Genomic DNA, 23,548 nt, shown 5'->3' with positions numbered 1-23,548 from the left:
TATGTGTGTTTTTTCGTGCATTATAACTCCAATTTTTCCATCAGATTTCAAAGATAAATTTTCCACCGCTGATCCCCTAAACTATTGCTCTGGACTACCTATTTCTACCACTTAGCTCATCATTATACGTGCGGTTATTTTTACTCACCGCGTTCTGAGTTTATGGGTTGTTCTGATTTATTTTTACATGACTTACCTAACTAACAAAAATGATTTCTACATGCAATCGATAATTGTATACAGAACGTTAAAACTAAGTTATTACATAGTTTTACAAAGTAAAAATTGAAGTTGTATCGCAATATTACCCCAACTTTTGCTTATCTATCGTTAATCCCCTACAGCAGTGCTCTGTCCTCCGTATGAATCTGAGAAATTTCGCACGGTACTTACCAGATAACCCAACAGAAACATGATGAAATCCATCAAAGTTTCAAAAAAGAAGAAATTTGTTTCAAAATGTAGCATGCTTCTGCTTAGCTCAACGATGATTGAATTTTCATTCGAGTCAAATGAAACAGAGAAATGATGTGAAAAAGTGGTGACATCCTCACGACTTGCTTTTTCTCGTGAAATTTGGATAGTGTTCATCATATTTACTTTGTAGTTAGTATCTGATAAGTTACACTTCCGTATTTTCTCAACCTCATACGCAGAACCGAGCACTAGTGTAGTTAATCAATTGTATAAAAAATGCTTCGAAAATTAATTAAAAGTTGATGTAATATTGCGTCAAATGTTTTAAAACGATTTTAAAGATTTTTTAATTAGTAAAACTAGGAAGTGCTAACTTACTGTGGACGTTAAACTTACAGTTACATGATTGAACATTTGACCTTACACAGACCATTTGCAATAAGATTGACTTGTTATCACAGACCGAGGTGAGTAAAAATGACTTCAAAGAAATTCAGGAGCGAATTGAGGTAGTAGAAATTGCTTACCAAAAGAGCACCTTGACATCCTAGGACATGTTCAAAAGATCGCCACAAAATTTGACAAGGGGGCCAAGACAAAAAAAACATAGCAGGGTAATTCTTGAAATACAATCAAACGTTGTACATCAAGTACACATGAACGGAATAACAGTCCCAACTCTGAACACGGAATGAATTTCAGGTTGGAAAGACAATGCAAGTGAAAAAGGCAATAGGGAAGTACTAATTGTATGTTAAGGCAATAGATATCTACAGCTACCGAATAAAGCACGAATATAAAAACAATTGAACAAAAGAGTTGAATATCAGTATTCTCTTTAAGAAAAAACTGGCTATCAAAAAATTTGACGGTTAACATTTTGGCTCATTTCGAACAAAAAGCAAAATTTGTTACTAAAAATTTAAAAAAAATCTGAGTATCAGGTGTTACACTCATAGAAACCCTTTTGTGGCGCAATTAAAAACCAACAAACGAGCAGCTTTAAAGAATAAAAAAATTTAAATAATGTCCCTAGTAACCAAAAAATTAAAATATGAAGAAAAAGTTTTACATTAGCAGAAACTTTAGCTGTATAAAAGTTATGAGCTCGCAGGATATTTGTGAATTGTCATAAAACGATTAAGAGAGTTTTTACAATTTTCAGTTTGCACAACAGTTAACAGGTCCTTTTGTTACGAGTTTGAGCAAAGAAAATTGAAATTGAAATTTTCATCTGGCTGCTCTTTCACCCGATTTAGTTTAAAGTTATCCAAGTTATCGGGAACTCTGAGAAGTAATTTCAATTACTGGATAATTTTTTAGGAAAAAAAGTTTTTTGCTGCAAAAAACAAAGCTATAAACAAGGTTAAATTTGTACAAATTAACACCCACAAGCAACTTATAACAGCATTACTCATGTTTGATTTTAAAAGAGGACAAAAGAGCAGGTATCACTGACAAATCAAACTATAATATTGGACTAATAGTGGTCTAATTGACTGCTGAGAGCCTCCAAATAAGGAACAATGTTTCAAATGAAAAAGACAAGGCATGTGACAAAAGGGTAATCATAATATGTCTAATGCATTAAACATCTATTGCTACTGAAGAAAAACCAAACTTAGGGGCAAAATGAAACGAAAGAGTGAACTAAAGTCACTGAAAGTAAAGTATCATTTACAAAATTAAAATTTAAGAAAACAATTTTTGAAAAAAATACAAAGTACCATTACTACAATTGGACAAGCAGCAATAATTTAACAAAACTTAAAATATCAACTTAACTATATATACTTTTGTTTTTATCGCCCTAAAAACTAGTAGTTTTTTAATCAAAAACAGCAGAAAAATCGAAAGCTAACAAATTAGTTTAACGACACCTAAAACGAGAAGTGTTTGCAATTTCTTTCTAGAACTTTTTTTGCTACAAAAAATTTACTCAATAATTTTGTTGAAAGCCTGGAGGTTAGAATCAGAAGAAATCAGAGCTCAGGCAGTTAAAAGACATACTGTACTTTTTGGATTATCAATACTCTGTTAAAATCTCAATTTGAACTAGCTAGTCTTATTGACTGCATGAAAAAAATGTTCAGCTTAGCTCCGCCTACATGGTTTGCTTTATATGAGATTTGATCTTCCACCTGCGTACTTATAACTTTTAATTGCGCAACAAGTCGTAACCACTAGGGTAAATGCGTTTTGGCGTAATTACCTACAAGCTAAATTATAATAAAGGACAAGTATACTACTAGAATGATTAGCTGTTATGCTGAGCAGACTACATTTTTACGCATTTATATTTTTCTGACAATACGGTACAAATTCAGCACAGGCAAACTGAATGACCTAAATATAATCATAATGAAAATGCATAAAAAGGAACTTAAAATACTCTTGATATGCAGTGTTTCTGAACCGAATTTGGGCTTTCGATTGAATTATGCAGATTAAGCGCTGAAATGCTCTGAGACTCAAGTCCAGGTGGTAAGATAAAAAAGTTTGTGGAAACTGGTTACAAAGGACGTAGCCTACTTGTGCAAACTTATGATAACTAAGTCCACGAGAGCAAATCAGCTGCCGATTTGCAATTTATGCATACCTGTGATGTGGCATGACTAATTTATAAAAATATATATTATACCCAGGCCTAGGCCTCGACTTATGAAAAGACTTTAAAAGTCTAGTAGATGGGGCCAATACTGACTATAATTACACGGTCGAGCTTCATAGTTAATTTCGAGCTATTATCTTTTCATGGGTCGAGCTTAAGTCTTTTCATAACGAAGAAAGTCCAGCTAAGGTCTTTTCATGGGTCCACCATTAGTCATTCCATAACACACAAAGTCGAGCAAAGGTCTTTTCATGGGTCCGCCATTTATCTTTTCATAAGTCTCTCTTTTTTGAAAAAATCCGAATTTTTTTGCGTCTATACATACAGAAGCAGAGCCAGAGCAAGACTAAATAGCTTTGCACCAGAGCAGTCCAACTTAGGAAACAGTTGGAAAACTACCAAAAGCCTTAAGATTTTCATCAAATTTTAAGATAAAGAGTTAAGGCAGCTCGACCACATTACTTGATTCAATGAAACCAGCTAGCTTAAGTGTATTATTCCTAGTCCCATTAGCAGTTTCGGCGTTATTTAGTTTGTTTTCCACTTCAAAATATGAACTATCTTTTTTAAAAAAATAATGCAGGTTTTTGAAGGATTAGAGGGTTTTCTGAATTGTAAAAAATGAAGGAGCAAACACGCTGACTACATTATATGCAATATTGCACAAACAATTTTAATGACAAAATAGCAGACTTATGAAAAGACCATTGATAGACCCATGAAAAGACTTTAACTCGACTTTGTCTGCAAAAATTGTGTCGAGCTTAAATCCAGCCCAAATATTGGGTCGAGCTAAAATCTTTTGTAAAATATTGTGTCCAGTAAAAGTCTTCTGCGAAAAATCTGAGTCGAGTTGAAGTCAAGAATGACTTAAAGTCCATCTAAAATCTTTTCATAGCTCAAATGAGTCGAGTGTGGTCTTCTCGTAGTAAATTTGGGTCGAGCATTGTCTTTTCATGAGTCTGTACCTAGACCTGGGTAGTCATTAGATATATTATTTATTACATAAAATAGAGTCATATTGAGAATGAGAACAAACCAAACCATACTGTAATTGTAAAACTTTGCGATTCCAGCTTTTTTTGTATTCAAAGTTAGTGAATCTCTCGTCACATGATCATTTTAAATGTGCAGCTTTTTTCAAGTTTACAGCTTTTTTCAAGTTTACACTTACTCTTTTTCTTTTACATCATCCACAATGGAAAACATTTTGCATGTAGTTGCACAGTTGGTTCATATATTATAGCATGTTGAGAATAGGGAATTCAGCCACCAACTTCCTAAGTCTCTTTCATATTTCATCATTAGAACTTTGCGTACATGTTGGAACTTCTTACACGTTTCATACAAAATACCTCCCTCCCCCCCCCCCCATAACCAGCCATAGAGGCCAGTCTAGAACACTTTATCTCCTATCTTTCCACCCAATCTTATTCGAATGCATTCCTTGTCTTTAAAATTTTAAGACGCGGCGGGTTTTGGAGTTGTCTCATAATATTCAGTATACTAACGGTAAGGTGACTATGCGTGGGAGTGAGTGGGTGTAAAAGTACAGAATGAATAATATGAGGTTCAAAGTGATGCAAGATGTCTCCAGAGTACTGCCTGGCTAATAACTGGATCCTTTCATCTCCCTTCTACCAATTAACCTCTTTAAACTATTGTAATGCACCAGAGCGGATGAGAGAAGAAGGCATACCCATTCGGGAGGCTCTTCTTTAAGGGAGAATGAACGAAATGGCCATAAAACGCATTCGATTCGACTTGTAACACTCTTTTAAGGTCGGGTTTTTATAAAACTAGAAGTGCCGAGAAGTGGATTAAGTTACCCTTCATAAATCCGAGTTTTGAAGACGAAGCCTTCAGCAACTGTTTCAAACAAGCTTTAAATGAATTCCTTTACAATTAATCAGCAATTTTTTTAAATAAACCAATTGAAGAATTCAACTCTTATTGTTCAGACATTTTTTTCAAACTGGGGGAACTCTGAAATTTTGAAGGGAAATAGCACAAAGAAAACGAAGAGATCGCGGAAAATATAGCTTTTTGTCTATAACGTTTGAACATCTATGCTTTTTCTAAACGTAAAATATTTCTGATGTCAATTGTGACGTCAAATTATGCTATATGCAAACCTATATAAACGTAATTGGTTTGAGAAAATAAAAACATCAATTTTTTTTTGAAAAAAGCGAAGAAAATGGTGGCATCTTTTCCATTTGTTTTCATTTATTCATAGTATATATTTTTAGATTTAAACCCTTGAATTACCAGAGAACAGTTTCAAGTTACTTGCTGAACAATGGCATAACTTTTTAAGAAAAATGAGTAGCATAATCGGTGAAATGCCAAAAACAGCCGCCGTTGACACCTGGTGCATGTCGAGAGTGATACAGAAAAAGGAAAATGACATAGAAATTGACACAAATTTTTGAAAGTGTCGAAAGTGTTCTAATTTGATTTAAAGTTTGTTAGATTCTAAAACTATACCTCATTCAGTTTCCACCTTTAGAACTATTCATTTCAATACTATTCTCAGCTAGGAATCCATATAATTAACTTAATGACATAATCCGCCAAATTGCAGAGCCCAATGAATCAATATTCTTTTTCAAAACGAGTCGTTTCAAAGATTCAAAAATGTTTTACAATAAAAAAATCCCTAAAATTGATGCAAATATAGCTGCCAATATTTTAACCAAGTGACCGAACGCTAAAAACTATAGAAGACGGAACAACGACAAAAATTGATAGCACTTTTTTCAAAAATAATTACTGCCAAAGTAATAAAAACAAGCCGTCGGATTTTAAATAAAATAATAAAACTAATTAAGATGTGCCTCATAAAGGGCCGTTGAGACTATATAAAATGAGACTATGTAACAGAACAACGAAAAACCGAAAGAACCATGAAAACACGCAAAATCCAAAAAAAAATCATTTTCACTTCAAGAAAACAAATGACCTCAAAGTCTTAAAAATCATTAGTTGCGTTTGAGAGATTTGAGCAACTGCATACAAAAATGTTTGTAATAAGAATTGAATTTCAAAGGTCTTCGTGCAAAAATGGAGATAAGGGGAAAAACAGAAGTCACATTGCCGTACAATCTCAAAGCCAAAAGTATGTTTAAACGCCATTATATCAGCAGTGAAAAAATTGTTAAATAAGAAAGAATTGACCAATACTATTGCAAAAATGTTTTATATCTAGATGTTTACTTCGATTGACACAATTCGTAATTTAACTCTGAAACAAGAAAAATTCGAAACAAGATTAAGTGCAACAAGAAAAATTCCACAGAAAGCAACCTATGTAAAATCAAACAGTTATGTAATGTTTATTTAAAAAATAAGTAACAAAAATTTTATCATTTTTCCACCTAAGTCGGGAACTAGTCTTTTTAACAATCTTATTTGGTTTAATTTGAATCTTCATTATTAAAATTGCGGATATGAAATAATTGACAGACTTGAATCGAACATTAGCGAAGAAGATAAGTTACGCACTCATCTTCGAATTACTAAGCTCATTTTTAAAAAGTTGTTTTAATATTGTATTAAGACCTGCTCTATCTTTTGAAAAAAATTTTTTGACAATTTGTTGCAGTTTGACAATTGAAAAAAAGGTTTGCTGAGAAAACACACAGGAGCACTCTTCGATGCTGCTGTTTTCACTGATGCTGAGTTCATTTTGGAAACATTTTGGCATTAAAAGAGTGCTAATGAACAAGTAGTACATGAATCCTTAAATGCACTAAAGTAATATAATGATCATTCTCTGAAATCCGATAAAATTTCTATGAAAATCTCGAGAGGCAACTTAGAACATTTTCTTCTAAGCACAGACTCGACGAGCCGTCTTGGGTTTGTATATGAAAACATATACATCAGCTTTGTTGGTTCACTTTATTTATAATACAAAAAGAAATAATTTCTGATGATTGGTCATGGTCATTTGAATTTTCTAACATGTAGATGTTCAACGTAGTGGTTATGTTTGTTAATTTACATGTTTCCTTAAGAAATACCAGGGGTAACTTGGTCGATATACGATTCGACAGATCATCGTTCGGGGTGGGGGTCCTTTTCAGACGCTAAATACAATGGGACCTATCAATACTCTTATTTGACGTCTGAAACAAGAAAAATTCGAATCAAGAACAACTGAAACGAGGAATTTAACAGTTATTTTTTACGAAAAATAAAGAAGTAATAATTTTAATAAATTTTTCACCTAATTCAGGAGCTAGCCTTTTAAATAATCTTATCTGGTTAATTTGAGTCTTGTTTATTCAAATTGCAGACTTGAATCGAACATTTGCGAAGAGGATAATCAGACTTGAATCGAACATTTGCGAAGAGGATAAATTATGCACTCATCTTCGGATGTCTCGTGATGTATCATTGTTCAATCATAAAATTGAATCCGTTTTTATCTAATTTACTGTTAGAAATAAACCATTCAAATGTTTCTTTCATATAAAAATAAATAATGCCAAACTGGAAATAGTAAAAACATGTAATTTCTATAGCGAATGAAATGCAGGACAAATTTGTTCTCAAAGAACAAAATTCATTATGTCAAAATTTTCCATAGAGTCACCAGTTCATATATTTAAGCGAATCATTTTTCAAACTCTGAGAACAAATGCTCACGGAATTATGTCAAAAAGCAAATCAACTCAACGGAGAGGAAAAACAATTGCTTGTTTAATTAAGAGTTACAAAAAAACGTTTTTTACTAGTAAATGTCGGAGACTATTTTCTCAAAACTACCTGGCTGATTTCTCAAATCTTCCAAAACAAAGGTTGCCAATGTGCAACGGAAACGGAAACGGTCCAAGGCAAAACGGGAAAAGATATGTCTTTCTGTCTTAGCATTTCAAAGAAAAAAAAATTAAACGAATTTGTTTCTAAAATAACATTGTCGCAAATTTGTGCTACGCATGAATTTTCATTTTTTGGCTGAATATAAAAACAATGATTTATAGAGTATGAAATGGTTGATATGCGTCGGGAGAAACATTTTTTTCATAAGTGAGGATAATCAGACGACAGTTAAATAAGACAACTACGTTTTAAAGTGTTGTTAATTTTTTTCTTTATTATAGTGAGTCATATTGGTGACTTCGAGAGCGGTTTTCAAATAATATTGTCAGTAAGCCAAAAACTTCAGCGTAATCAACAAAAAGGTGCAATTTTCCGTGTTTAAAGTTAAAATCGTTACAAAAGTAGGAAACTTCTTCAACATTTTAATTTTCACATGGCCCATTTCAAAAGATTTGTTTCATAAAGTATATAAAAATCATGATTTGAAACAAAAATTTACTCAATAAAAATGAATGAGACTGTACAAACAAAAACATTAAAAACAGAACTACGTGTGAAGCTAGCTAGAAAACAATACAGAAAAATTTTTTCTCTATTGTTGACTTCATTAGTGACACTTTGTAATTGTGACTTAGGAAACGAATGTCAAAAAAGTTCTGTACGTGCAAATCAATTCAACGCAAACAAGAAAATTCATTTTTGGCATTTAGAGATAAGAGCAATGAAAAACAATTTTATTGTAAATAAAAACAGAAAAACTTTGATTTTTTCGAAAATTACTCGGCCCATTTTAAAAAAGTTGCTTCTATAATGTAATAAAATCTTTTCTATGTTTTGAAACAAAACTTATTGAAAATTTGTAGCTGTTCAGTTGAAAAAAAAATTTTGCTGAGAAAACACAAAATTGGAGCAATTTCGATGCTGCTGTTTTCACTGAAGCTGAGTTAATTTTGGAAGTGTTTTGGCATAAAAGGAATGCTAGTGAACAAGTAGTACATGAATCCTTAAAACCACTAAAGTGATGTAATGATCATTATCTGAAATCTGATGAAATTTCCATGACAACCTCGAGAGGCAACTTAGAGCATTTTCATCTGAGCCCAGACTCGACGAGCCGTCTTGGGTTTATATATGAGAGCATATACGATCAGCTTTGTTGGATCATTGTATATAATAGAAAAATAAGTTGGTCATGGTCATTTGATATTTTTAACATGTAGATGTTTAACGTTGTGGTTATGTTTGTTAATTTACATATTTCCTTGAAAAATATACACGGGGTAAGTTGGTCGGAATATGATTCGACAGATCATAGTGGGGGAGGGAGGTTCCTTCTCAGATGTTAAATACACAATAGGACCTAACTTTTTGCATTAATTCGATTCATAATACCGCGTATACCAATTATTTCCCTTTCGTATAAATCATTAAACTAGATGTAACAAACTAATGTAAGAAAAGGGAGAGATCAAATCGAAGACGGACGTTTTGGTGTTTGAATATAGAACAAAGTCTTGAACATCTTCTGTATCTTGAAGCTCAAATTTTTTTTAAATTTCTTGTCGAAACTTGTTGATTCGAGAATTGCTTTTTTCTTCAACGAAAGCTTTAAAATCTAACTCATAACTATGGGCAATTGCAATCCCAAACGATTAAAACTTGAGCGTTAACAACACTTAGAGATTAAATTAACGTAAAAACATAATGGGAAAATTGTTGCGGCCCTGAGTATGATTGGAGAATCAATTCAAACGGAGAGGGGTTTACATTAATGTACAATCTACCTACGAATGTGTCTCCAGAAGATAAGAATGGGTTTAAAACATTCAAAAGAAGCAGAGTTCTCAAAACTTGTAATTGTGATTTCTCGATGATAGTGGGAAAACTATCAAAATCTATGAGAGCTCAGTTGGGAACATACCGACGTACATAGAGTACGTTGTAAACCGCTTACAACTGACAAAATAACAGCTAATTATTCAGTATAACAGAAAACGTAGCTCAATTGAACGCTATAATTCCTGCTCTAGTTTTTCAGTCAAAGAGAAGCAAAAAGTTTAGATCAGCAATTTTTTATTGTGGCAACAATTTTCCCAAAGCAATTGCTCTAATCCAATATATATACTCCAATTTTTGGTACAATAGTCCTAGTTATACATAAGGAAAAATTGAGATTTTTGTCTGCAAAAAATTATCAGTAGACACTGATTTCAAAAGGTTACTTAGTTTAGATGAGAAATTATTTCTTTAAAGAGATAATTAAGACAATTAACTAGTTATTTGGTTGTTTCACAGTGAAATTTTCAGCCGAGAGTATTAGAACTAATAATTGGCTCATTTAGAGCGGTTACAGATGCAAGCTTTCCGTTTCATAGCTACTGATTTATAAAGAAATAATTGTGTTTTAACTCACGAAAAGTCCACAAAATCTCACGAAAAGTTAAAAGGAACCAAGACCTCAATAATTTTGCAAACTTTTAACAAAGGTGTTAATTTGCTCTAGAATAATGTGGATTTCCAGAAAAAAACGTTTGTTTCAAGTTAGAGAAGGGTTTTAAGCAGCTGAGTTCTGGGATGGTTGTACTGGGCTCCGGCTTTCCATTGGTTCGTAGAATTGTACCTCGCGCTAATTTTAACATTCTTAAATTTTTAATGATCTCGCAAGAGGGTCTATATCAAGTCTGCATGTTTCTTGATGTTCTTTTAGTACTTATACAAACAAATACTGACAGCAGCCTCACCAGTATATATCCCAAGTACTTCAATTTTCAAAACAGTATTCACCATTTATACAAGTTTATTTACAAAAAAACCTAAAACTGTACATCTCAAATGAATTATGTACATACTGCAGGTTCCGGTTTTTACAATAATCAAGTTTTTATTCGTTTGTTTGGGCGACTTTTGACAAAATAGGAGTTAGGAAACAATTAAAAAGATAGAATTAGGAGAAAAGCAAAGACTTGAAATTAATCAATTTAGAAACAAATACCAAGATTGCAAAAAAACTTTTTGCAATTTAATTAGGATTACATCAGGTGAGAATGAGGAGAGCAAAATAAACACGTGAAACTTATTTACATCCTTTAGTATATTGTTAAGCATAATTCTGAATCTAAAAAAAAATTATATTATTTTACAAAACAAGTATTACAAGGAAAATTCACACCCTACGAAGCAAGAAAGAAGAGAACCAAAAAGCAATAGAAAAATTTGGGACAAAAAAACATTTTTTGCTTCTTCAATCGAGTCTCCGTCTTTTGTCCAATTCCATTCACAACTCAAAGCCGCGTGTTTTTGCAGGAAACTTTTAACCAGCCTGATGTTGCAGCAGGCAAAATAGGTAGGTACGTCTGTAGCACTCATTAAAATTGTGGAACAAAAAGAAACCCTTAACATATCTGAGCTAGTGATATTCTTTACTTACTGATCCATTTTGTTTTCAGCTGTCTTTTTTCAGCGCTCAATTTTCTATTTATTAGACAGACTGTGTACAGTTGAAACCTCCACTGGTTGGAGCTATATTGAAACTGTTAGCACGATACTGTGCTCAGTTGATTAATAGCTGCGTATTTGAGTGTGGAAAAAAAGGCTTAGGAGTCCTCAAGATAGATTTTGAAAACGCTTTCAATTCCATCAAACGAATGGGAGTTTTATCAGAGTGCCTGAAATCAATACCATGTATATATCCGTTTGTTAGCTCGTGCTACTTAAGACACAGTTTACTCTTCTACAGCGGGCAAGCTATAAAGAGTGAAAGTGGGGTTTAACAGGGTGATCCTCTGGGGCCACTTTTGTTTTCCTTGGCTCTCATGCCCCTCATTAGAAGATAAAGCAGGAAGTCCCCATGCTCGTACAGAACTATTGGTATACTGACGATGGCATTTTGGCGGGAACTGAAGCCGAAGTAATGCATAGCGTAGAGATTTTGGAAAGAGAAGGCAAATACTTAAGCGTGCAGATCCTGAAGATTTTGAAGTACTCGGGGCGCCAATTGAAACAGAGTCTCATCATGCGGAAGTCTTAATCAAGAGGGTGGAGAAAAAAGCCCCTCCCAGATCGGTTACAGCAACTTGACGATCCTCATGCAGCTTATGGCATACTTAAAATTTGTTTTGGTACTCCCAAAATGTTGTTTTCTTTACGCACAGTTAAACCAATCCCCTCAGTTACTAAAGTCTTACATCATTTTGACAATGCACAGAGGGATTGCCTCGAAACATTAATCAAGGTAAACCTTACGTGCAGCAATTGGAAACAAGCAAACTTGCCCATCAAGTTGGGTTGATTGTGTTTGAGATCAATATCTAGCTGCTTTTATTAGTTCCGTGGAGTCTGTTTCGTCTAAAGTGGAATCTCTTATTGGAATGAAACAAACTCTGTAAATTGAACTTATCGCCAATTGTCTCGTTTGATTGCAAGATGTAGATAGGCGAATTCAGAAGAAATTTCAGGAAGTTTTTCATCAAAAGTCACTCAACGATCTTCTATCACAGGCAACAAATGTGCGAGAAAGAGCTTAGTTGCAGTCTCTTTTTGCTCCTAATGCAGGTGGTTGGTTAACGATGCCTCCTACTTACGCACTGGGCCTGCACCTTGAAGCAAAAGATTTCCGAAGTTGCGTCAAATATAGGCTAGGTATACCTATATATGATGCCCCCGAAATTGTCCCCACTGTAAAAATGTTGTCCGCGATATATACGGGGATGAATTTTTAACTTGTAGAAGACGAGGAGATAATATTCATCGTCACGACCGTCTGAGAGACAAAGTCTTCTCTTCTTGTGTCTCTGCTAGTTTGAGTCCTTCGCTCAAACTTGCAGAGACCTTAGCAAAAAAAAGAACCTTAGCAGCAGCAACCAATATCGACCTGCAGACGTATTTTTACCCTCCTGGACACAAGGAAAACCAGCAGCGCTAGATGTAATAGTTGTGTCATCCCTGCAATCAACAATCATTACAAGGGCGGCGGATACACCCGGTTATGCGTTAACATATGCTGACCACCGTAAACTAGCTGCCAATGACGCTGACTGCCGAGAAGCCGGATTGAATTTTTGCCGATGTCTTTTGAAGTTCTTGGTGGTTGGTCTGAAACCTCCCGAAGGACAATAAAGAGAATAGCTTGTCTGGGGGACGGAAGAATTGCTTTCTCGGAAGGTTCTAGCGTTGCGACCAACCGATTGACTCAATTCATTTCAATCCAATTAATACGTGGGAACATAAATATGATAGTTACCCGATTCGCCCTACTAATGACAACAGAGGCTTGTACCTGATTTGTGCAGAGTTTACTCATTAAATGCATCCTTCTCACCCAACTGGAGGGGAGTGAGGGTTTCTTTTGTCACTATATGAGAGGTGACCATAACCGATTATGTGGTTATTTGAGCGGAAAGACTTGTAAAAACCAATTAGATTCTTGTTACAAAACTCTCCAAAATACGAGAGATACCAATTGATGAAGAACGGGAAATGCCCAAAGGAGTCATATGCTGCCCAATGACTTTGACCGATTTTTTGCTGGATCGCCCAAGATTCAGTGGTCCAAGTAAGATATATACCAAAATTAAAATTTGAGTTTTATTTGATTCCCCTTAGCCAATCAACAACTCAACGAATGCTAAATTTGAAGTTAGAGATGTATTTCTACTAATTGTTTTCACATGGAGTACAGGTAGTCAACTTAACCCCCCCCCCCCTTAAACTGTTAATAGGAAACAATGGCAGTATTCACAAAATTTCTGATAGTTGATATTATAGTAGCTTCCGACTGTATTATTTTTTATTGTAAGATCGGCGAAAAAAAATAAAAATTCGAGACGGTTTGAGCAAAAAAATAAGCAGAAGTACTTCCACTAATTGCAGCCTGGGAAAAATCAATGGTGAATTAGGCATAGTTTAACACACAGTATTTTTTAACACACAAAACGTTCTCATCAGATCGAATTGCGACAAGAACCACAAACCTTTTTATATTCAAAGGCTTATCAAATCAAGCAAATTAAAAAAACAAAGCGCTGGCGTTTAAGTTAACTCACGAGCCTTACTAATTTTTGCGATTTTGATTTTTGTGTGTAAATTATCTAAAATTTTGTCTTGCGTGACAATTATTTTAAGCATTTGAATCAATTCTTTTGCGCGTAAACATAGAATAGAGCAAACAGAGACCATCATCGTTTTGACCCGAGTTCAAATAAGACAATTGCTATAGAGAAGTTTCAATACTCCACAAAACGTAGATTTTCCAGGGCCTGTTATCTGAAATTTGACAATGTTTTGAACCATAGCTTGTAACAAGATGTCAATTAGGTAATACAGCCAAATTTTATTCATAAACAATTCCATTAAAGTATCATGCATTTCTAATTATGAATTAGTAAGATAAATTGCAGAATAAATAAATAAACCGCTTACCAATATGAGGACTCCAAAAAAATTTTGTTTCAGAATTGCATCTTTAAAACTTCTTTAAAAGCAATTATTCCAATAGACAAGAAATTATTTTGAGCCTAATCTAAGCAGCTTTGTGCAAAATGACCAGTTCTACAATAAACTGATGAGGCGCAATGTTTGCAAAAAAGAAGGTTATTTTCCAGAAGGATCTTTAATGAGTTTTACACGACTCTGTTACTCATAGTAGAGCTTTCGAGATATTGAATACACGACAATTCGACTGCTGAATTTTAAAAAAATAGGGCTATTCAAAGTTGCCTTGTTTGCCAATTTTTTGGGAAAAATGTCAAATCAATACCGAATGAAAGTAATCCTTACTGAAAACGTTTCTTCCTTCGTGTCAACTAAAACGTAAAACCATTTAAAACATTATGAAACAGGTTGTTGAAGACAACACTTAAGAATGTGTGCATGACGCTCTAATTTTTATCCACAAAGTTTCACAGTCTTTCGAAGTGCAAATAACTTTATAAAAAGACTAACCTGGTCTACTTGAATGGAAAAACAGAGGAGTGTCTTCCTTGTCAGAGTAATTTTCCTCGTCAACTGTGGGTGCAATTATGGCCAAATTGTGCCCACTACCACTTGTGTCGGGAGAACCCGGTGACGTCACAGAGTGGATATCGTTGGGTGGCATGTCCTGGTATTCAAGGTCAGATCTGTCTTCTTCGTTTGAGACTGGCGAATGGATGTCTTGTTCAACTGTAGCCACATTTCTGCCTTCTGTTTTATTAGATATGTTATAAAGCGTCTTTTCCAACTCCGAACCAATTTTTTTAAATCTCAATTTAAAAACTTTAATTTTTTTATTTGAAATAACCATTACTTTTCCATTCAATGACATTCCTATCGCAGTATAAAAAAGAGCTGACCAGCACAAAATGAGTACGGGCCCTATGCAATTTTTGTAACTTCCTTTCAATCCAAAATATTGTAAACATTATTTTGTCGTTTTATGATTCCCAAATTTCCACAAATTGAGTCAAAATCTTGATTTTATAATAATGGGCGTAATTTTATGCGGTTTTTATGTCAATTTTAAGATAAAATTACAAATCAGATGTCCTTGCTCGAATTGAGGATTCTTATAATTCCCGAGGCCCTCAAATTATCTCATGCTCCGTTTTCTCTCTATAACCATCAAAATTTTCTCGCTATTAGTCCCCATTTTTCATTTTGCAATTCCTTTAGAGTCAGTTGTTAAATATTTTTCAACATCGCCGATTCTTTCTGAACTGTTCACAGCGAAAGTTGGAAAAGACTAAGCATTCCTGTTGGTGCTGTGTTATTATCCCTGGTGATGCCCGCTCTCTGGTTAACCCGTTCCAGTGACTCTGGACTGGTTGTGGTCAACAGAGCCAGATGTTTCAGACTCTTGAATGCTGGACCAGCTCCAGCCAATTTGGCAGCTTTTCTCTTCTTTGGCAACTTGAGTCGAGCCTGAATGAAATTTTAAAAATCTGCTTTTGAAGGATGGATTGAAAATTCGAAAAATTAGAAACACGCATAAAAAATTCTCCAATCCGTACTGAACTTGAAGTCTAAACAGTTACTGGGCAAATCTATAACCAGTCTGTTTAATAGTATACAGTACTAAATGATAACATCCACAAGTTTATCACCCATTAAATTTTTCGAAGACTCATCAAAAAAATTCCCAATTAAATTTGGTGTTATCATGATCCTTAACTGAAACGTACAGACACATTCCGAAATATGCATCAGCATATTTCAATTATTAAAATACATCCAAAGGTGATAATTGAGTTACCTGGGCGTGGTTGTAGTACAGGGTGAAGTTGTTCACAATGACAGGCACAGGTAGTGCAATGGTCAGCACCCCACTGATTGCACACAGGGCACCCACAATTCGCCCACTCCATGTCTTGGGCACACTGTCCCCGTACCCTACATGAATCAACAAACCCATGTTATGTGATTTGATGTAACACCACACAGCAGTATTATCCTTATCGTGATTTGCAGATTCAAAATCTGGAAATTGTTTCGAAAAGAGATTCTAAGCTTGGAAAACTGTTTCAAGGACCAACAGGATATTAAATTTGGGAAAAGACTGACTTTATTGAATCAAGAAGTTTCCTTGACCCAAACTTTGTTATGTTGAATTTTGCTTGACCCAAAATGTTGCATTCGACTTTTTCTTGGCCAGAAATATTACATTCAAAATTTTTTTGACACAAAATGTTGCGCCTTTTTGCATTCACTCAAAAGAGGATAACAGAGTTTGGGCCGAGCTAAAAATTAAATCATGAGTAGAAATCATCGCAAGGGGTACAATAATTTAAAAAAAGCAAGGGCTAAAATAGGTATTTTTTGTAAACAAAAATACAAAAGAGATAATCAAAATCAAGATGCTCAAACCATTAAACTGTATATAATTATCTATCTAATTTTCTGACAAGTGTTGAACTTATGCAACAGTTTTTAATAAAAATAGACTTCTTAAAATGAAATTTACTCATGTTCAAACAAATTTTGCGGCTCAGAATGCTTAAAAAGAAACTTTTGTCGAAATCAAGTTGTATTGTCAATAAAAAAAAGAATATCAGCGTTTTATTTGGTTTGGCGACCTGTATACCAACCATTATCACCAAATACCTAGCACCTGGACACACGAACTTCCACACCCTAACCCCACTCATTGCATTAACAGAATTAAAGTTGATTATGATGAGAAAGAGTTCAGAATTGGACTTATTTCAGATTGTACCTATTAGTACAGATTTTTACTATGATAAATCTATAGGATGCCATTATCAGTATACTGGCCATCCTAAATATACTATGATCCATTACGGGAATATAAGACAGGTAGGTATGAGTTGCAGAATACTAAAGGTTAATGCCTGTGTTAAGACCATTTTTCGGTACCATGAGAGCATGCGAGCATCTCTTAATATGGCCACTGAGGCTGAGCCCTACAACTAGGTAACAAAAACATCGTGTGCCAGCCCACCTCCGTCAAAACACCTTTCGAACTGTCTCATAAAAGCATTAAGACCCAAAAAGTTATTCTTAGCAGTTCATTTATGGTTCACTGGACTTCATTGCAAACCAAAAATGGTCAAATCCAGAGCTCATGCATACCTTTCTAAATGTCAAGCTCATCAGTTCTCAGGCTGGCTTATCTGATGCAAAGAGCAAACAAAAGGTGGAGAACGCAACTAAACGCAAATGCAGTGGACAACCTACTAAAGACAAATATTTGCAGTCTCTGTACCTCAAAGTAAAGATTGGGGCTTAACTAAACGATCAAAGCTAGTCAATTATTCAAATGGTATATTTTCATCACCCTAATGCGATCACATCTTTGCATTTAACAAGTATAGTTTTATAAATTTTTGATACTGAAGCGGTTAGAGGTTTTTTCCTTGCACTTATTTGGATCTGAAATTTTGAAGGGTGATCATGTCCTGTGAAGAAGTGAGAGTTCACGCCTACTTTTCCGTGAAGGACGAATCAAAGTTGCTCCCAGCGGCCAAACAAGTTGTAGACTCCACTCAGGTACTTGTTCATCTCGAGACACCCTTTTTATTACCAAGTAACATCACAAAAACGCCAGGCATGACTGCATTTACATAGGCATGACAGAAGTCTTGTGGTAGACGCTGTTTATCACGAACACCTTTTACAATAGATTTTCACTCTAGCCGATTTTCCGGCCGTTCCTCCATCATAAATTCTTCTATAGCAGGTTTTGCTGAAAATTTTTCTTTCAAAACTTATGTGGCTCAAAAGGATCAAACGCCTGATAAACTTGATTATTGTTCTCATTCATAAAACAAAGTTTCTTGCGCTCCGAATTGCAGTGCATGGTGAACCCAAAAACTCTGGTTAGTCTATCCAAAAACTGCTTCAAGTGCAAGTGAGATCTCAAATGGTTAAAATATTCCTCAATAAAGCAAACCCTGTAACGATGGTTACAAAAATAATTTACTCAAAAACAGTAGCAAACACGTGGTCAATAAAAGCGTAAATTAAAAAGATGGTTAATGCGTCCCTTACAGATTGAAACTTTATTTGGATCTAATCAAGATTGGTTTAAAATGCACTAACAAAACTATAAAATTAAGAGCACTTCACACTGGTCAGAGTCGGATTCAAGCGCAGAATAGTCTGAGCGTAAAATGCGGTTTTCACTGATATGAATTTGCTTTACTGCTCCTGGTATATTAAAAAAGTAAGTCCAATCAATAGTGCAGAAAAAATTTGGACTATGATCAGGTTTAAATTTTAAAGTACTCAAAGCGCTGAAAATACCAACGGCTTACAACTTTTTTCGTAAACAACTCTCGATTAAAAAACCAAGTTAACCCTTTCCGTTCGCTTTCATATAGTATTCATGCAACTCCCATCTGCAAATTTGATCCTATTTTCTACACTAAAGACAAAGCACAAGAGCTACAGTTATGATGCAAAATAAAGATTTGATTTATTCAACTGTAATAAAGCATTGTGATTGTTTCCGTTAAAATAAAATTTTTTTCCAAGTGTTGAATTTTTTTCGGGAATATTTTATGTTAGAATATACTTTCTAGAAGTTGTGATCATAAGATGGAGCTTGAAATGATTGCGCAATATAAATGAACACGGTCAGACTTTCGCAGTGTGGATCAGTTGGCTCAGTGTAGAGCACAGGATTGCAATCAATTAAGAAACTGTGGGGTAGCAACCCAATAAGGTACCAGACTTTACTCTCACCATAATGGTGTTAACATAGAATCGATATAACGAGCAAAATGTTGCTCTTACTTTTATTTTTATTTTGTGTCACTGAGCTGCTGTTTTTAAATGTTGTTGCAGACATGGGAATCTTTGTCAAAACAACAATTGCATTAAATTAGAACCATTTTCAAGTCAGATTTGCATATAGTCTTCACAATTTCAAAGTGTAGAGAATGTAAAAAATTCTATCACAAACTAAAAAATATACACAAAAGTATGTACCTTTTATGAATTACCTCAACTATTTAGTTAATTTAACTATTTTTCTAATAAAAAGCTGTTCATAGAGCTTTTCAGTTGCCAAAGTAGTCACGAATCCGAAATTATTTAGAAACCTCAAAAATAGAAATAACAATGTTAAAAATTAATTATACTATTTCCGCAATTGGCTTCTACATGAAAAATTCTGTTTTCAGAAAAAGTTCTCATATCGATGCACAATTCTCAAATCTTTCTTTTAACTTATTTTAGGCATGTCCGATATTTCACATTAAGTTTTTTGAAAAATTTGAGGCAAGGTTAGCTGAAATTTTTCAGGAAACGATTCGTTTTTTGGACGACCTTCACGAAGCTCAAGAAAGGTCAAATGTGCCCATATTAAGAATTGCATCAAAAGGAGCAAAACGTTTGATAAAATTTCTCCAGTATTTCTTTGATAATATTTCTTCCAAACTTAAATCAGAATTTTTAGGTCATAGTTGATCATAGTTCCGTAAACTCCACAATCCAAGACTGTCTTTGAAAATTTCTGTCAATAAACTTGAGCTCTTTGATCGCATCGAATAGCTAAATTTATTTAAAATATAGTTGAAACATTTAATTTAATTTCCTCTAGTAATCCAGAAGCAACCAAATTGTCATTGTTGCTGTTTTGGCTGCTGTACAGATTTGTGATTTAATAGCAGTCAACGGGACGTTGGCTCTCAGTTGATATTTTAACTGGTCACCTAATTTTCATCTTAAGTATAATTAATAGTCTGATTGTCTAAAAGTTCGATTTGCATAATGTATCAAATATTATCAGTGATCACAGTATTCTATCAAATATGACCACCCGGGTTGAATTTTTCCGCCCAAAATGATGTAAGAGTGGGGCTGCAATGGGAGGATTTTTCAGGAAAATGCAGCTCAAAACTCTTACGTCTTTTTGGGCTGCATTGGGCTTCCAAGGGGGTAAAATGGTGTAAGAGTGAGGGGGTAAAAGACAAATTAACCCCCCACTCTTACAACTTTTTTGGTCTGCCAAAGGGGGGTAAAACGACGTGAGAGTTTGGGGGTAATTTGTCTTTTACTCCCTCACTCTTACACCATTTTACCCCCCTTGGCAGACCAAAAAAGCTGTAAGAGTGGGGGGTTAATTTGTCTTTTACCCCCTCACTCTTACAGCATTTTACCCCCCTTGGAAGCCCAATGCAGCCCAAAAAGATGTAAGAGTTTTGAGCTGCATTTTCCTAAAAAAATCCTCACACTGCAGCCCCACTCTTACATCATTTTTCCCCCCTTGGCAGCCCAATTCTTACATCATTTTACCCCCCCCCCCCCCTGGCAGCCCCTACATCATTTTACCCCCTCAATCTTACATTGTTTTAGCCCCCATACCTGAAGACTGCCAGTCTTGAACCCACAACCTCTGTACCCTCAGCTGCGTCGCCTTATCTTCCAGACCATCAAAGCTTGTCCAACTCTTGACGGTCTATACATATGAATAATACTTGTTAGAATTGCCCCATCTGAACAAATTACCCCCTCACTCTTACACCGTTTTACCCCCTCAGAACAAATTACCCCCTCACTCTTACACCATTTTACCCCCTTGGCAGCCTAACTCTTACATCATTTAAACCCCTCTGAACAAATTACCCCCTCACTCTTACACCAATTTATACCCATTGGCAGCCCAACTATTACATCATTTTACCCCCTCTGAACATATTACCCCCTCACTCTTACAACATTTTACCCCCCTTGGCAACCCGACTCTTACATCATTTTACCCCCTCTGAACAAATTACCCACTCACTCTTACACCATTTTACCCCCCTTGGCAGCTCAAATTTTAGCTCATTTTACCCCTCTGGACAAATTACCCCCTCACTCTTACACCATTTTATCCCCCTTGGCAGCCCAACTATTACATCATTCTACCCCCTCTGGACAAATTACCCCCTCACTCTTACACCATTTTACCCCCTTGGCAGCCCGACTCTTGCATCGTTTTACCCACTCTGAATTTCAATCAGGAGGGAGAGGGGTAGTTCCTGGAAAGTCCTCCCATTGCAGCCCATTGCAGCCCACTCTTACATGGAAATTTCAGTAAAGGGGGTAATTCCTGAAAAGTCCTCCCATTGCAGCCCATTGCAGATCACTCTTACATGGCAATTTCAGTCAGGGGGGTAATTCCTGAAAAGTCCTCGCATTGCAGCCGATTGTTGCAGACCACTCTTACATGGAAATACCAGTCAGGTGGGTAATTCCTGAGAAGTCCTCCCATTGCAGCCCATTGCAGCCCACTCTTACTTGACAATTTCAGCCATCGGGGCTAATTCCTGAAAACTCCTCCCATTGCAGCCCATTGCAACCCACTCTTACATGGCAATTTCAGTCGGGGGAGGGGTGGTAATTCCTGAAATGTCCTCCCATTGCAGCCCATTGCAGCCCACTCTTACATGGCAATTTCAGTCAGGGGGGTAATTCCTCAAAAGTCCTCCCATTGCAGCCCATTGCAGCCCACTCTTACATGGCAATTTCGGTCAGGGGGGTAATTCTTGAAAAGTCCTCCCATTGCAGCCCATTGCAGCCCTCTTACATGGAATTTTCGGTCAGGGGAGTTAATTCCTGAAAAGAACTCCCATTGCAGCCCATTGCAGCCCACTCTTAAATGGCAATTTCAGTCAGGGGGGAGGGTAATTCCTGAAAAGTCCTCCCATTGCAGCCCATTGCAGCCCACTCTTACATGGAAATTTCAGTCAGGGGAGTTAATTCCTGAAAAGTCCTCCCATTGCAGCCCATTGCAGCCCTCTTACATGGAATTTTCGGTCAGGGGAGTTAATTCCTGAAAAGAACTCCCATTGCAGCCCATTGCAGCCCACTCTTAAATGGCAATTTCAGTCAGTGGGGAGGGTAATTCCTGAAAAGTCCTCCCATTGCAGCCCATTGCAGCCCACTCTTACATGGAAATTTCAGTCAGGGGAGTTAATTCCTGAGAAGTCCTCCCATTGCAGCCCATTGCAGCCCACTCTTACTTGACAATTTCAGCCATCGGGGCTAATTCCTGAAAACTCCTCCCATTGCAGCCCATTGCAACCCACTCTTACATGGCAATTTCAGTCGGGGGAGGGGTGGTAATTCCTGAAATGTCCTCCCATTGCAGCCCATTGCAGCCCACTCTTACATGGCAATTTCAGTCAGGGGGGTAATTCCTCAAAAGTCCTCCCATTGCAGCCCATTGCAGCCCATTGCAGCCCACTCTTACATGGCAATTTCGGTCAGGGGGGGGTAATTCTTGAAAAGTCCTCCCATTGCAGCCCATTGCAGCCCTCTTACATGGAATTTTCGGTCAGGGGAGTTAATTCCTGAAAAGAACTCCCATTGCAGCCCATTGCAGCCCACTCTTACATGGAAATTTCAGTCAGGGGAGTTAATTCCTGAAAAGTCCTCCCATTGCAGCCCATTGCAGCCCACTCTTACATGGCAATTTCAGTCAGGGGGGGGGGGGGTAATTCCTCAAACGTCCTCCCATTGCAACCCAATGCAGCCCACTCTTACATGGCAATTTCTGTCAGGGGGTAATTCCTGAAAAGTCATCCCATTGCAGCCCATTGCAGCCCACTCTTACATGGCAATTTCAGTCAGGGGGGGGGGTGGGTAATTCCTCAAAAGTCCTCCCATTGCAGCCCAACTCTTACATCATTTTACCCCCTCTGAACAAATTACCCCCGCACTCTTACATCAATTTAACACCCATAGTCAAATTACCCTCCACTCTTACATCAAAATGGGAGGATTTTAGGGAGGACATTCGAACCGGGCAATGGTCAAAGTGTGACCGAATATTTATTGGTTATAGAAAGAGGAGGGGTGTCTTTACTTCCAACTTTACAAAGAGGTAGTCCTACCCGATCAACAACAGAGCAACAATGGCAAAGGTGAAAAAACTGGACCCGCGGGAAGCAAAGACGATTCTTCCCAGTTTATCAGGTATGCGATGATAGAGACTTGGACTTCGCAGAAGCGACTGGATGCCCATAGCCACACAGACCACGTGGCTGCATTTCGAGAGACCCAAAAGTACAATGGCTTAGCTGACGTCAGAGTTTACACACCTGTTGTGTGGTAGATCGTCCACTCGTATGAGCGGCGTAATTAGAGAACTTTTATGTGAAAGAGAAGAATTTGGCTGAACAAAACTGAAGATATTGATAGTTTTAGTTCTCATTTAAATTTTTTAATGAATTGAAAGTGAGTTTAAGGAAAACGAAAATGAGTTTT

At 36.1% G+C, this 23,548-nt stretch overlaps 2 protein-coding genes across 2 annotated transcripts in view; one reads left to right on the top strand and one right to left on the bottom strand.

Annotated features, from left to right (window-relative positions):
* Positions 1-23,548, bottom strand: part of LOC142346203 (uncharacterized) — a 139,137-nt gene that overhangs the window by 69,932 nt on the left and 45,657 nt on the right. The window contains exons 10-12 of the mRNA XM_075398714.1: positions 16,086-16,222; positions 15,558-15,754; positions 14,798-15,096 (exon numbers count right to left, since the gene is read on the bottom strand). Of these exons, the coding sequence (XP_075254829.1) occupies positions 14,798-15,096; positions 15,558-15,754; positions 16,086-16,222 (633 nt within the window). The remainder of the gene's footprint in view (positions 1-14,797; positions 15,097-15,557; positions 15,755-16,085; positions 16,223-23,548) is intronic.
* On the top strand, positions 17,528-23,540 carry LOC142345759 (uncharacterized). The gene is made up of 2 exons (XM_075398063.1): positions 17,528-17,839; positions 23,127-23,540. Exons 1-2 carry the CDS (start codon positions 17,744-17,746, stop codon positions 23,394-23,396), a joined length of 366 nt encoding a protein of 121 aa, XP_075254178.1. The 5' UTR covers positions 17,528-17,743; the 3' UTR covers positions 23,397-23,540.

Source organism: Convolutriloba macropyga, chromosome 9 (genome assembly GCF_964194025.1).
Source record: "Convolutriloba macropyga chromosome 9, txConMacr16.3, whole genome shotgun sequence".
Classification (NCBI taxonomy): domain Eukaryota; kingdom Metazoa; phylum Xenacoelomorpha; order Acoela; family Convolutidae; genus Convolutriloba; species Convolutriloba macropyga.
This window is presented reverse-complemented; position numbering and strand designations above follow the sequence as displayed.